Source organism: Hyalella azteca, unplaced genomic scaffold (assembly GCF_000764305.2).
Source record: "Hyalella azteca isolate HAZT.00-mixed unplaced genomic scaffold, Hazt_2.0.2 contig5782, whole genome shotgun sequence".
NCBI lineage: Eukaryota > Metazoa > Arthropoda > Malacostraca > Amphipoda > Hyalellidae > Hyalella > Hyalella azteca.
The window spans coordinates 223,431-238,552 of NW_025935962.1; the positions used below are offsets into that span (position 1 = coordinate 223,431).

The window sequence follows — 15,122 nt, forward strand, 5'->3', positions numbered from 1 at the left end:
AGAGGTAAAACTTAAAAATAACTGCAACTTTTATTTACTGCATCTAACCCGTACTAGTTCGGTTAGGTTAATTGCAGTTAAGTTGCATTGATATGTTTCGAAAATGTTTTATTATCATTAAATGTTTACGAGTAAATCCCAATAGCAGAACGATAAATATTTAGAAATTTCCAATAATTTTGGCCATTGTAGCGGCTAATGTAGCGGCGCTACATTTCACTGTAGCGGTAGCGGTAGCGCTCACTGCAAGCTAGTGGGTGTAGCGGTAGCGGTAGCGCCCGCTATATATAGAGCATGTAGCGGTAGCGGTAGCGCCGCTACATTTCAAAGTAGCGCTGCCCAGATCTGTGAATGAGTTATGCCTCAAATTTCGTAATTTCAGGTGTTTCTGTTGGCAGAATTCTCTAACATGAAGTCCAAAGTTAATGAAATTAAAGAATTAGAGTTGTCGTCATTGAACTGTCACGTGCAGCGACTTCAATTATTTGAAATTCCAATCGGTGCCGGCCCCCTCCCTTCAGAGCGCCTACACCTCACAGATGTGCAGAGCTGACATAAATAAAAACTACAAGCTACTGAGACATGCTCTGACGATAGAAGAAGAAAAAATAAAACCGTGTGAAACTGGTACACAAGCAATTCAAATTACAAAAAATTCTATGCACCTAGCTCGTAGGGGGAGGGGATAACCTATAAGTTGAATGGTTGTTGCTTTCAAATTACTTGACGGTGTATGCTGTAGAAACGGAAAATATATTAGCAAGCTTTTAAAATATCATCGAGCGAGCGGGGGTACTCCAAACAACAGCGCATACAGACGCTCAACGTTAATGTAAATAAATGATAGACTCAAACTATTTCAAATGAAAAAAATTATCAACAAAGACAACGCTGAAATTTTAAACCGACATCTTTCTGTCCGCATTTACTAGCCGTGAGTATTTCTCAGAGAAGGAGTTCAAGACAAGATGCCCGCTGCCACCTTCTGACACCCCTGATGGCTCTTGGAGCATGTACACATTTCGAGCGCTGGTGTTGAGGAGCTGCTACGTAATCCTGACTCCTACAAGGCCTGTGACTCGGACGGGATCAGCCCTCGCGTATCGAAGGGAGGGGCGACATAACTAGCACTATCGCTCACCTTTCTGTACCAGACGACCCTTGACGCTGGCGTTGTGCCTGCGGACTGGAAGACTGCACAGGCGTGCTTTATGTCAAAGAAAGGAGAACGCTACTGAGAACTACAGACAGAACTACAGACCCGTCTCGCTGACCGGTATTCCCTGTAAGCAATTGAATATGATACTCGTCAGTGACATCATGGCATACTGTGAGGACACAAAATTCTCTGTAAAGAACAACATGGCTTTCGGAAATGTCATTTCACTAGTCCATATACCAAGCACATGTGAGACTTAGTTGCTTGGTATATGGACTAGGAATCGAAGACGTTCGAGCATGGGTTCCAGGAGGACTTAGTTGTTTTCGATTTTTTTTGAAAGAATTAGACAAAGTGAGCCACAACATCTTGTCATATACTAACTCCACCACCACGGTTTTCAGCGAAAAGGTAAACGCCAGGATACAAAATTTCCTAAATGAAAGGAAATATTCTGTTTTAGTCAACGGATTGAAGTCAGAAATCGCTACAGTGGAATCAGGAGTTCGTTCCAGTGAAACAAGGGGTTACTCAGTGTCCCACATTGGGTCCATCACTCTTCCTTTTGTACATAAACGACCTAACGACCTTCCGGCTGGATCAACTGCAAGGACCGGGCTCTTCGCCGATGACACTGCATGCCGCAGGACAAAATAACCGAAGACCAAGATCTCGTACAAGTTGACGTGAATGCCCTTGCAGCGTATAACGATGGAAGATGTCCTTCCACCCACGAAAATGCTTCACGGCTCATTGGACTCGCCGCAAGACGACCTCGAAGGCTGGGTACCTGCATCATAGTTGCAGCCTGATTGAAGAGACCCAGGTGATTTACTATTCGGTCACACTCACCAAGGAGCTGAAGTGTGGGTCCATATATTTCTAATATCAACAACAAGGACAAAGAACCGCACCCTGGACTTCATCAGACGAATCGTTAGGATCCCCAGCAAATCCATCAAGGTAATTACCTATTAAGCATTAGTCTGCCCCATACTAAAGTTCGCCCGGTGTGAGTGAGATCCTTTTACAGCAAAAGTTATTGCCACCCTCGAAAGAGTGCAACGTAGAGCAGCACGGTGTGTCTCGCATCGTTTCTGCTAGGCTTCCAGTGTGGAGAACATGCTACACGGCCTGAAGTGGCCAACGTTGCGAGACAGACGAAGACGTGCTGTACGTATCATGCTTTTAAGATCTACACTAACCTAGGCACCGTTAAGTCCAGCCACTTTCATGTCGACAACTGCTTCATGTAAAATACTAAGAAATCCCACCCTCAACAGTATGTCGTCCTTTTCAGCATAACTCAATACTGTTAGAGAAAATCACCCCATTGTCGAACGCATTTTGGGCCAAGGTTGCCCTCCTTTGGTGATAATGATCGATAAATTCAGGATGCAATTATTCATCAGGTGTAGCACATTCATCAGTATGTTGGCTACCTATTGCAAAGAAGAAGAATTATGAATAGACGTATGTACAGATAGAATGATGGGTGAGAAGATGTCTGTTTTAAGTGTGCTTGGGTGGGAGGGAAACTGTGGAACACCCAGCTGATGTCTGAGTGTGATGTATGCGAGAAGAGGATTGCAATGTTATTGTAAGCTAGTCAGTAGAGTGACTGTTGTCATGTCGGAGAGTGGAGAGATATATTTAGAAAATGTGTGAAGGATGAAGGGGAGGTTGATGAGATGGGAGGCTTCAAAGGTTTATAGAAAAGATAAAATTATTATGACTTCAACGATACTACTAATACTACTAATATTAATAATGATGGTAATAAAAATAATAATGATAATAATATTAATTATTTGTATTTTGGGCGTGGTATCTCTGAAAACGGGCATTCCAGAGTAAGGCCTTTACAACTGCCATGAGCCACGCGTCGCATATTCATTTTAGTAGGAAGGGGAAAGGGAGAGCAGGTAGAAGCGACATTAAAGGGGAGGCTGGAGAGGTGCGAAAGTTCGTGTTAAGGGTGAGATGAAAACAAGGGGAAGAGGAATTCAAGAGGCAATTTGGTTTATTATTGCTATATCCTATTTATTACGGCGCTTTCATGCCGTACTCTGTGCATGCATAACTTTCGTCAATCGAAACCGATCTAGTCCCAATAAAAACATATCCTAATTCAATTAGTTTATTAGCAAAATTCTTCTGCGATTGGTGGTCTTCTGCGACTGGGAACTGCTACTTCACCACGTTTATCACTCCATTTATTTAGATCATTTCACTTCATATATCCATCTCCATTTATAACAAATTTATTTGGTCACCATAGCATAGCATTGCATATACTGCATAGTGATGTCGGCGCTGAAGAATAGGCCTGATGTTGACTGTCGCAGATTCATGTACTTTTCTTAACTTGTCCACAGGAGATCTAAAAACAGGTCATTCGACCGGTTTCTTTTCCAAACTGACGATAGTTTGAAATAGCTCTATGACGTCCACTAATGCGAATCACAGAAAAATAACTGTACATGGAGCTAAATAATGCCGATTAATTTGATTTAGTTAAATGATTTGGCAGGTGTGGGACAAAGATATCTCATAAAATTAAATGCGTTATTCGTGTTTTTACTACAGTGAGGCCGTACAGATTTCCGTGAAGACGTATTGCGTTCCGGAGACATCTGCGCCAGAGTTAACAAACTATACATCGAAAAGCGGACGTTTGTCAGTGACGCTGTGAATACATGGTAACAAATGTTCATGTTTTGATGCATTTTTTTCACTAGATTAAGAAAAACCAAAAGTGATAGATTTGTGATATAATTAAATTTGCTCGTAATTTTATTTATCATTTTTATTACTGGTTTCAATTTAGGAAGAATAATAAATGGACGAATACGATCACTGCTCAGTGCTCACTGAGCAGTGCTCAGTGGCCAGTGGCCCAGTGAGAGTGCAAAATGCACATTAGGTACTCATAGTCATTAGCACTAGCACATCATGTAATTTGTCACGTTAGGTTAAAATATCTGTAACTATATTTTCATTTAATATTAGGTAATATTTTGGAATTGATCAAGTTACCTGACGCCAACAGCTGACAGCCCAGGATCAATCCTTTATCCTTGAAGTTGAATGTCTCAACTTTTATGCAAGTTTGAATGCCAGATCATGCTTTGTATCAATGATCTTCTTATTTGTTTTTTTCAATTAGTTGAACAAAATTTCTTGCTGGAGCCTGGAGCTGCCGGGAGATCAAAAAGCAGGTTACCTACCAACATAGTGGCAAAGCAGAGAGTTTTTTAGACTCTTCCTCAAGTTCATTTTTGAGTCCTATATGAAGACCATTAAAGTATCCTGGATACCAGCATTATCATACTTAAGAAATTGGTTTAAATCTTGAGTAAATGAGGAAATTAAAAATGAACTGATTCTAAAAAAGCTCTGGTTTGCCACTATGCCTACCAAATGGCAAATGACAATGGATTATGGTGTTTCGGTTTCAGATTGCGATGAATTTAATGGATTGCAATGCTTTTATTTTAAAATATTATTTTCATTATCAAGCAGGTGAAGGTTTTGCAACACTTGAAATTGAACTTTGGAAATGACAGTAGTACAAAACAACACATCAATGCCATTCAATGGTATAGTAGATAGGGTAAACGCGGTATATTCCAACACATTGAGGACGCATCAAGAAATGAAAAACTATAAAAAAACGTATGCGTTACGTAAGTTCTTTTGCCTTCACGTGACTCTCAAAACACTTCACTACGCGTCAGCAACGATGAAACGTCACAAAATGTTGCCATATTTATCAAAAAGCCTTTAGAATGGAAACCTACCAAATCCCTATATTCCGTCACTGTGTGTGGCAATATTCGACATGTGGTGAGTTGTATTGCGTCAGTGCTTCAAATTTAACTGATACGTAATGCCGACATCCATGTGTTCGAATTCCGTTTGCTGTGTGAGAAATAGTGGCAAAGCAGAGAGTTTTTTAGATTCTTCCTCAAGTTCATTTTTGAGTCCTATAAGTAGACCAGTAAAGTATCTTGGATAATTTCTCAACTTCATCATCTATTAATTTATTTACGACTTGAAATCAGCAAATACAAGTATACTTAAAGGATTCCTAATACATTCACAGACATATTTAAAAGTCTCAAACCATAATATTCTTCCTAATCCTATAAAAACAGTTATTCACTATTTGGTGAATAACTGTCAAATGTGTCAAGGTCAACTGTCAAATTTGACACATTTTTCGATGATCTCACCAGGTGGCATGCATTGTCTCTCTTTGGATCTCAATATTTTCCCACTAGATGGCCAAGACCTAGTGTTTTGGCAGTATTTTGATGCGCAAATGTACGACGTCACCATTTCAACCATCAACAAACGCATGGAACTAAAACAAAGCTTAATATGAAGGAAAAGCTGGAGAGGTGACGGAATTACCTACGATGTCGGAATATACCGCGTTTACCCTACAATTTAAAATATAAGCTTAAAATTACTCAGAAAATAATTTCAGCATCTGGACAAATCCTGTAGTTTGGAAGTTGATAGCTGGAGACAGGAGACTTGCTCTTGATAATGAGAGCTTTAGCTATCGCCAGTCTCGATGAGTCAGGGCACTGCATAACTATGCTGGTGCATCGTGCATGCCTCCAGTGTTGCTCGGGTGATGGTCTCATTGTGATCCTCCTGCTGCAGTCCTGAGTCCTGCATGTAATTTTTTGGTCCTCCTCCAGATATTAAATGGCATGTGAGTTGTTGGCTAAGGTCATGCTAGTAAGACCAATGTAGTTTATGTATGAAGAAGTTTACAACTTTTTTTATTGCATGAGAATTTATAAACATTAGTTACTACTTACTTGAAGCAGTCCATAATTTTTACCGGGAATTTTATTCAATACAAAGTTTTTAATTTTCTTATTTATGTAGTAGATCAGAAGATTTATTTTCCCTTATCCACTGTGCTCTTGATATTATTATGGATGATTGACTGTGGGACTTGTTGATCCACTTTGTAGCCTCTGTTCATCTTGTTTTGGTAGAAGACCATTGTGATGGTTCTTTTAGATATTGCTTCATTGTTGGTTTAGTTTTCTCTCAATTGGTAAATTGATATTTCAATGTCAACTGTTCTATTTGAAAACCCATTATTTACTAGAATTTGTTTGCATGATCTGAGTTCAATCAAACTTTCTTAAAAGGAAAGCTTCTGCCGAATTACACCAATTTCTCCTAACTTCACATTTTTCTCAACTCACTGTACTCACACATGACATCATCTATTTCAAGATAAAAGCACTACTGAGGCTTATAGTATTCTAGATTTCTAATATCCTGATTCCTGAATAAGTAATTGTGGACCTCAATTCATTTTATTACCGGTATTAATAATTTCTTGCCAGTCCTGTTTATCCTGTCAAATCATTTGTGCATACTTTTGCCAACTTGCTAGTACTAGTAGGCTCAGGATTGGTAAATTCCTACTAATACTAAAAACTCAAATTTCTAAAGTGATGGATTTTCACTAGTTTTGGAATCTCATAACTTGTTCATTCATTTGTGTTATCAATTGAATAGGTTACATTCAATTCATAAGAATCCTGTGAATCCAAAAATGGTGGGATTGCTTTAATTGTGGCTATCATGGCAAACCAGAGATTTTTTAGAATCCGTTCATTTCAAAATTTTCTCATCTACTGGTACGGTACTTAATATTTTAATTAATTTCTTGTGTATGATATTGCTGATATCCAAGATATGTAACTAGTCTACTTAAAAATTAACTTTAGGAAGCGCAACAAAAAATGTTCTCCTTGGTCACTATGATTGTGGCTCAAAAAATAGCTTAGATATTCTACTCCCAAACCCTAACTTGTGGAAGCCTCCCATGAATTACATAAAACTGCCCATGCACGTGAAAAATTTCATCTGCTTTAATGCCAATTGCCCTTGCCTAATTTATTTTGTAAACATTAAGAAAAAATTATATATGCCTATGATTTTTGAAAATCATCTGTAAAACAATAATTTTAACTATGGTTACCAGAATCAGTAAATACTGTCTGAGATTTCAATTCCAGATTGGAGCCAAACTAGAAAATCTTATACCAAAAGTGAAAATCCAGAGCTAAGGAGAAATTACCCACAACTTTGGAGAACCCCACTCCTTTGTGTGGCCCTTACCTAATTTTTTGTGCATAATTTGAGAGAAACAGCCTAGCTCTTGGGCATCAATTCTTGAACATCACCAATATAATAATCATTTTTACTTTCCATTTCCAAAAAAATTCTGCCTAAACTTTTTCTTATATTTAATTTGTTTTATGTATCTTTAAGTATTTTGTGCATTTTATTCAACTTTATTGAGCTCATTTAATACTAAACACTGATGGGATTTTTCTCCAACAGATGATTGTTTGGTATGAATAAGGGAACTTTAAAATAGGTATTTGTAGTAATTATAAGGAAATAAGTCACAAAAATGTTCTTAACTCTTCAAAATAGTTGAGAATGAACTGTTTTGCAACTTAATTGTTATTTTAACCAATCTTTGGCAAGCTGTCAGCATTATTTCCAGAAATGGAAAATTCAACTCATATCCAGACTGGAACAAAACATGTTTTATCAGAAGATTCAAATGAAAAAGCTGCTAAGAAAAGAGTCCTTCCTACTTTTCCAATCATTCCAAGCAGCAGGTGAGCTTTGATTGTTCTGTTTTCATGTTTCAAATAAACTTGGATTGAATGATAACTTTTTTTTTGTTTCAGTGATTATTCTAGTTACAAATTTATAATTTTTATAGAACCTGATGGAGATTTTGTCATCTAATAATAGTAGATATGGTGGCAAGGAAAATACTGTCATGTTTTAAAATATAAATAGCCTCTGTAACTGAATTTTTGCCTTAAAAAATCCAGACCATTAGTTGAATTGTAAATTATCTAATTAGCAGATACTAAATTTATTTTTCTCCACTAGGTTTGGCACCACAACTGCTCCAACACTGAGGCATCCTTTGTTCATTGGAGATTTTTCATTGGATGGGGACCGAAAATTTCATCATGACAGAAGGAGTCTGGGATTTATTTCCATAGACTGGGATCAGTCACAGACAAAAAAGGTTGGTGCCTGAAAAGCAAAGTCTGGACGTACAGCTGACACTATTGTCTGGACGTACAGCTGACACTATCGTCTGGACGTACAGCTGACACGATCGTCTGGACGTACAGCTGACACTATTGTCTGGACGTACAGCTGACACTATCGTCTGGACGTACGGCTGACACTATCGTCTGGACGTACGGCTGACACGATCGTCTGGACGTACAGCTGACACGATCGTCTGGACGTACAGCTGACACGATCGTCTGCATGTACAGTCAGCATGATGCTCGAGGTGCACATCTTTTACACACGCATTTAGCGTTCATTAGTTATACGTCTTTTGTCTAATAAATCTCGTGTATTTCCTCAAGTGGATTTGTACACCACTCATTTAAGTCCGTGAGTAAATGTAATGATGCCAAGCCACATTGTTCGTGCAGGTTGAATATGACCTCAACATTGCCATGGACAAAGTGAAGCGGAAGGACTACCAGCGATGCGTGAGGGAGAACTTGGACAACCTGCTCATGTGGATCCTCTTGAACAGATACAAGTTTGCTGTGTCGCCCCCTCCTCCACCTCCCCCCACTGCTCCTATGCCCTCACAACACAGTTCCTCACAAGCGCCCCAGCAGGGAGGCCAGCCCCACAGCTCCTCACATGGGGACGCCACCAAGTCTGCTCGGCCCAACCCTGTAAGAGGTGCCTCGGTCGACTCCCTTCAGAATCCATTGGCTGCTTCTGGACCCATTACTAGGTATATATTCCATCATTTGTTTCTCCGTGAATTATTGTCCTTTATTAAGTTCGGATTATTAATTAATTTACCAGAAAGCTGATATTTTCATAAACATGCAAGGTCCCGCTATTTTGTGTGTTTGTGTTAATACTGAAAGGAATTATTTAGTTAATAGGAAATTTGTTTCCTTCTGTCACCTGAGTAGTAGGTACTCACTTTTCCAAGATTTTCTCCATAATTATGCCCCCTAGGTCTCTGAACGTTGTAACGTTGGAACTGATTCTTGGTAATCATTTGATTCCTAAAATCGCCTGATTAATACGACCCTTTGATTAATAATATGCGTTTAAAAATTACTTTTTAAAGACAACACTTCTAAAGAATCCAGTATCTCCGATGTTACACATGTACAATGGATTTCTAATTTTGTTATCAAATATTAAAAGAAGTAATGTTTAAATTTAATTTTTTAATAAAAAAATTAAATTTTCTACATTTTTTTTCTGTCAATTGATTCATGCATTGTCTCAAACTTTACGCAAGTGTGCAAAATTTTTGATCGATTGGAGAGGTAGAAGTGTGTTAAATATTAATTATAAGATTTGTAGCAGACAGACAAACAAACACCAACAACAAGATGTGTAGTTAAAGAGAAGTGTTGTAAGAAATGGAAGTAATTCTTATGAATCAGTTTAATTATTGAATTCGTGTGTCAGTTTCGTGATCAATTCTCTGATAGATTGGACTAGTTGGATGTTCTTCATTTATTAATGATGAGGGCCTGGGCAGTTTGTCGACAGATTTTGTTACTTACCGAGGGCTGCTCCGAGACTTGATGTGTTCGCCGTACCAGAAGGAAGGATGGATCATTCTTGCCACCAAGTACGTTTCATTTTTATGCAAGTTTTCTAATTAGATTTCATGTGGAATATGTCTAATTTTCAATGAAGAATATGAGTTGGCGATGGTGTAAATTTCGCAGATGACAATGAAAAGAACCGTAATATTGCTCCTAAGGAAAAACACTGTAAATTTATGGCCTTTTGTGTCTGTCCTTCGAAATGTGGACGTGTCCTAACGGGTATAAGGTGAAATGGTATGATTATAATAATAGGAGGTGCAAGAATTAAAAAACTGGGAAATTTGTTTTGTTGTGTGAAGACAACGTATCTATATATTTTTGATATATTTATGATATGATTATGATTTGATATATTACCATATATATCATTAAGACACCCACTTGTCTTAAATTTTGTACGCTGCTGCAGTGTAAGCACTTTTTTTCAGATTCAGACGCACAATTTACTTGTGTGGCATAGACAGCGTAGAAAAGCAGTTGGAAAAAGAGAATGAAACAGAGAACCAGAAGCGCCTGTGCTCGTGGGGCTTCAAGTTTGAGCAGTTCATGACGGACGGTGAGCGACCAGATCAGTTCTGCCTTCAGTGATAATTTATCGTGTGTATTGTTTAACCTTACAAATGCTGGCACAATCTTTACCGTAATGACCAAGAAATATTCCCTGCATTCGTTTCTTTCAAACGCCTGTGCAAAACGATCCAACATTTGCTTTTGTTATGTGACTTATGAATGACTGCAATCTTCGTGAGCTTAGACGTTTCTTTACGGGGTTATTTCCTCATTCTAGTTAAGAAGAGCCTACATTATTTGATCATTCAATAATTAGACGAGCTCTAATCCAGAGTTCATCTATTTTTTATAAGCATTAAATTAAATTTTATTTCGGACGAGCCGTATCTGCACCCATTACTTCTGTATCTCTGGCTTACGACGTGTCACATTCAGGTGCTGATCCCAATGAAGGCCACGACGAGAACAAGGAATATTGCTGCGTGCTGCGCTCAAGACTGGCGTCACACTCCCTCGTGTACGGGGCTGAAGTGGACGGAGCAGATCCTACTCGCTACAACCCACCTCATGGACACCTCACTCCATTCGTAGAACTAAAAACTAATAAAGAAATTACCACGAAACGCGCCAGACAAATCCTGCACAAGTTCAAGTTCCAGAAGTGGTGGAGTCAGTCTTTCCTGGTTGGCATCCCGCGGGTGGTGTGTGGTTTTCGCGACGACTTTGGTGTAGTGAGGTCCGTGCAGACGTTTGCTGTCAGCGCGATGCCTAACCAGTGCCAGGTGAGCAACGTTGCTCCAGGGTAGTCAGGATGGCAGGAGGAACTTGAACCTTGTGTGTTTACTCGCATCAAAGCGTAGTATGTGAAATGTCAAATAACCAGTTACTGCAATGTATAAATACTTGTTATGAGTAAAATATTTTTTGAACTCGATTATAGATTTAACTGTAAATAAAATCTATGCACAACAACTACGTGTCAAAAGAAGATGTAATTTTATAGTTATATATTAAAGTAAATTTTAAAATAATCATATTTTAGTATCTTTTACTGTATTTAAAGATTAATTGATGGATTTTTATCAATAATTATATCGTTGGAACGATGCAGCTACGTAGCACTCCTTATTTTCTTCATTTGCATGCCTGTTGTACCGCAGTATCATGGATGTGTTGATGAAATATCTTCTGTTTGTGCTCATCCAAAGATGGAGGTAACTAAAATAATTCTGCATGGTCGTGGTGACAGGGTTACTGGTCGACGGACGTGATGATCAACTTCCTGGACCAGTTCCTGAGTTGGGTCAAGTCGCAGGTGGTGGAGGACGACCCAAATCTCGTGTATCAACTTACACGTCAGCCTGGCAGTCCAAATGTTCACTGCCAATGTCTCGGGGAAAATTCTTCGGCCGTGGCTTTCCTGCCACATTGGTACATCAACGAGGTGTTTGCCACTGCGCCTGCAGAGTAGATATCATCTTCATCCGCCCTCATTTTGCCTGAAGTTAAATGAGAAAGAAATCTTATTGTATGACTCAGCTGGTTGGAAACGTTATTGTTTATCTTCAGGATCTCCATGATGGGCCGGATTTGGTATATAGACATTGAATTTCGTAAGAAATTCTCCAATTCGTCCGTCTTTCATCTAAGCTGCTTCTGTTGTTGTTTTGATGTATATTCGTTCTGTGCGATGCCACCAAAGATATTTAGTCTGCCTTCTTTATAACCCAAAGTCTGAAAACCATGTGAATAGGAATTTATAAACCCTTGACGTGCGTGTTCATTTTCATGTTGATAATTATCCAAAATCATCAATATCTATCATTGCATTCCTGAAAACTTATCGCAAGACATCTTCTGATGTCCAGCTTTCAGGTTTGTGCGTGCTCTTGTGAATTACTTTTTTGCTTTATTTACATTTATTGTATTTATATTGATTTAGGTGCTGTAGGCCTGTGCTGTTAAAAAACTACAGCTTGCAATGCGGCTGCCTGAGACATTTTTAATCTCCGTATGGACGCGCAAATCATGACTCAGTTAAATAAGTGAAGATTTTAGTTTTTTGCCACCTATGTTGATTGCCTATCACTAGTGAGATAGATTTTTTGATTATTCAGTTAGCTGAACTGAGCACGAATAAGTCATGGATTTTATACACTTTTTTTTCGCTCCTGTTGATCACGTGCCGCCTTTCGCTCCGCGACAGGTCACTAGGCATGTCTTGCGAAAAGTTACACGGTAAGCAGTTCATTAGTTTCGAGATTCGCTAAATTAAGCTCTTTTCATGTAGCGTGCGTTAAACGCGACTAAAATGATGTTCAGAAATTTAATCATCCCTCACGTAGTTGAGTCATTCTGGACATGAAAAAACCTAATTACGTTTTCTGAACTACGCAATTTTTCATTCGTCGTCATCATAAATTTGTCGTTGGTCATTTCATCGTGGCTGACGTCTCGTCGTAGTCGAGACAAACCTGTACAAATCGCTCGTCTCATGTCGAGTTCGTCTTATGTATATATTTCTTCTTAGCATTCCTGCTCGTCGTTACCTTGATGTTGGATCTCAAGTTTATAGAGTCGGTATCAAATTTCCACGGCATGTGGCCGAGCTGTTGTCCCTCTTGAATATTTCTGCCAGACTTTTTATTTTATTTTCATAATCAGCTTGATTAAATTTTAATCTAAACGAAAGCTTTAAATTTGTTTCAAATTCTTTTGGTTTTGCGATCAGTGAATTCAATGCATTCGAACAGACGCTCTTAAAGAGGCTACCAGAGGGAACATGCTTGGAAAACTCAAAAATTTCCCGACCTTTTATACAGGAAATTGTTCCGGCGTATATAATAATTACCTGTTATTAAGCTATCATTACTTAGTTTTAGTGTAGTTTAAGCTTTATGTATTAGGAAACGTGTTGCTGGTTCTCCAGCAACGGAGTGTTTAAAGATTTTCTCAAGTCAAGGATTTAATTTTCGTGGTCGTTTCTCACTGAGTTTCAGATGAGATGAATCTGTATTCCTTTCCTCTAAAGCTAATCGATGTATGAATATGTTCCGAGGTAACTCGAGTACAGGTGGATATATGCTGGCTCTCACAGCTACAACAAAATGAGTCACGAATTTTTTCATGGAAACTTAAAATCACGATGTCAATATGTTTTTCATTGACTAAACATGTCTTTAATTCCGCTCCAAATGAGTGGATTTAATCAAAACTAAAATACCGTCACTATTCCGATAAGAGTTAAATTTTATTTACATAGCTCAAATTTACAGGTTTTTATGGATTTGACTTTGTATATTTAAGCACGCTCGGTTGAAGCTTAATTTTTATTTTATATGCTTTCGAAGGTACTAAAGTATTAATTCTCATTGATGAGATCAATCCATGTTATGCGGTGGTCTGCTGTGTTCCGTGTCCACCGGTATAAATTGTCTTTTTATTTCAAAGTAAACTGAATAATTTATTGGCTGAACGGAAGGGTTGCTTTGAACAAAGTTTTATGGGAATAATCGCTGTTCGTTAATTAGGTATGCCGGATCTAAATGGGACGGGGACAGTGGACCCAGAATTTAGGATTGATTTCATGATGGGATTTTATCCCGGCTACTCTCAGTAAAATTATTACTGTTTATTGCTTACATCTCTCAGCTTAGGAACTGAGTGTTCTTATGGGTCCCTCTCTCTTCTAAGGGGTTGCCTGGATCTCGCGAATAAATCTCGTGCTAATCTTTTCTTTTTGTCTTGTTGTTTTTGTATTTCATGTGTTGGTATGATCAATATAACTGAAATTGATTCTCATGAACAAGAAAATTAGAAGAGGTTTCACTACTACCATGAGGAACTTGGTTAATTAGAAACCTATAATTACTATGTGAAGAGAACTTCTTAACTTTTCTAAAATATTTGTTAACGCTTAGCGACTGCGTTCAAACAAGGCATCATTTGCTATCGCTTATTGGACTATCAGAACTCATGTTGTGCGCATGATTCCTTGCCAGTTCATGCACTTCCCTGTGCCGCCAATCCGAAGTCTGGCAGATAGTGTAAGATCTTTTGTCCTGTTCCAGTTCCCCGTCAGTGATTGGCGTTGGATTTACTGTAAAAATCAGTCAGTGACTTGCTAAAAAATTTACGAACTAGAAACTTTTTTTTTGATAGCACGGCCTTGGACGCTGTGTGTCGCTGGGATGGTCAGTGTATCTGTGTTGCGTAAATTTAACTGAAGTATCGTGAAACATGAAATTAAGCAACATGCTTTCTTGTGTATTCTCCTGCATACTGATCTACTTTAGTCGGAAAAATATTAACGTTCGTTTCATCTCTCAGTAATTCTTGAACTCGAATGAAAATCGTTCTGCAATGGGATAATAATTTTCTCCTGTTGAATGTATTATTTATAGTTCGATGTGCATTCACGGTGAATCTGCTTACAAGTTTATACATTATAACTAGACTTACTTTGTGCTTCGTAATAATTTTCTAAGTATCAGGCATTGCTACTTAATTTGCCTAACTCATCTGCTAACAGAACGTAACAGGATTTCCGTGCGTAAACTCTTGACAATTCTTATCAAATAATCAGGTTGCTGCAACAATAAGAGATTTATTGAACTTGTGCTTCATTATCTCCCAAGACGAACCGGCTTCTATAATATTGCTTGCAAACGGAAATGAATAGCGCTTAAAATGTCCATCTCAATAATACAAATCATTACTACCTTGACTGCTGGTAAAAATGTGTTATCTGATTTTCATATTTTCGTGCA

General features: G+C 38.3%; 1 protein-coding gene across 1 annotated transcript; it reads left to right on the forward strand.

Moving 5' to 3' along the window:
- The first annotated feature begins 3,823 nt into the window (after nt 1-3,823).
- On the forward strand, nt 3,824-14,967 carry LOC108673605 (decapping and exoribonuclease protein-like). Its single transcript, XM_018161454.2, has 8 exons — nt 3,824-3,861; nt 7,547-7,833; nt 8,117-8,258; nt 8,683-8,999; nt 9,771-9,863; nt 10,272-10,399; nt 10,789-11,135; nt 11,603-14,967. The coding sequence occupies exons 2-8, from the start codon at nt 7,718-7,720 to the stop codon at nt 11,822-11,824; spliced, it is 1,365 nt and encodes a 454-aa protein (XP_018016943.1). The 5' UTR covers nt 3,824-3,861; nt 7,547-7,717; the 3' UTR covers nt 11,825-14,967.
- Nucleotides 14,968-15,122: the final 155 nt, after the last annotated feature.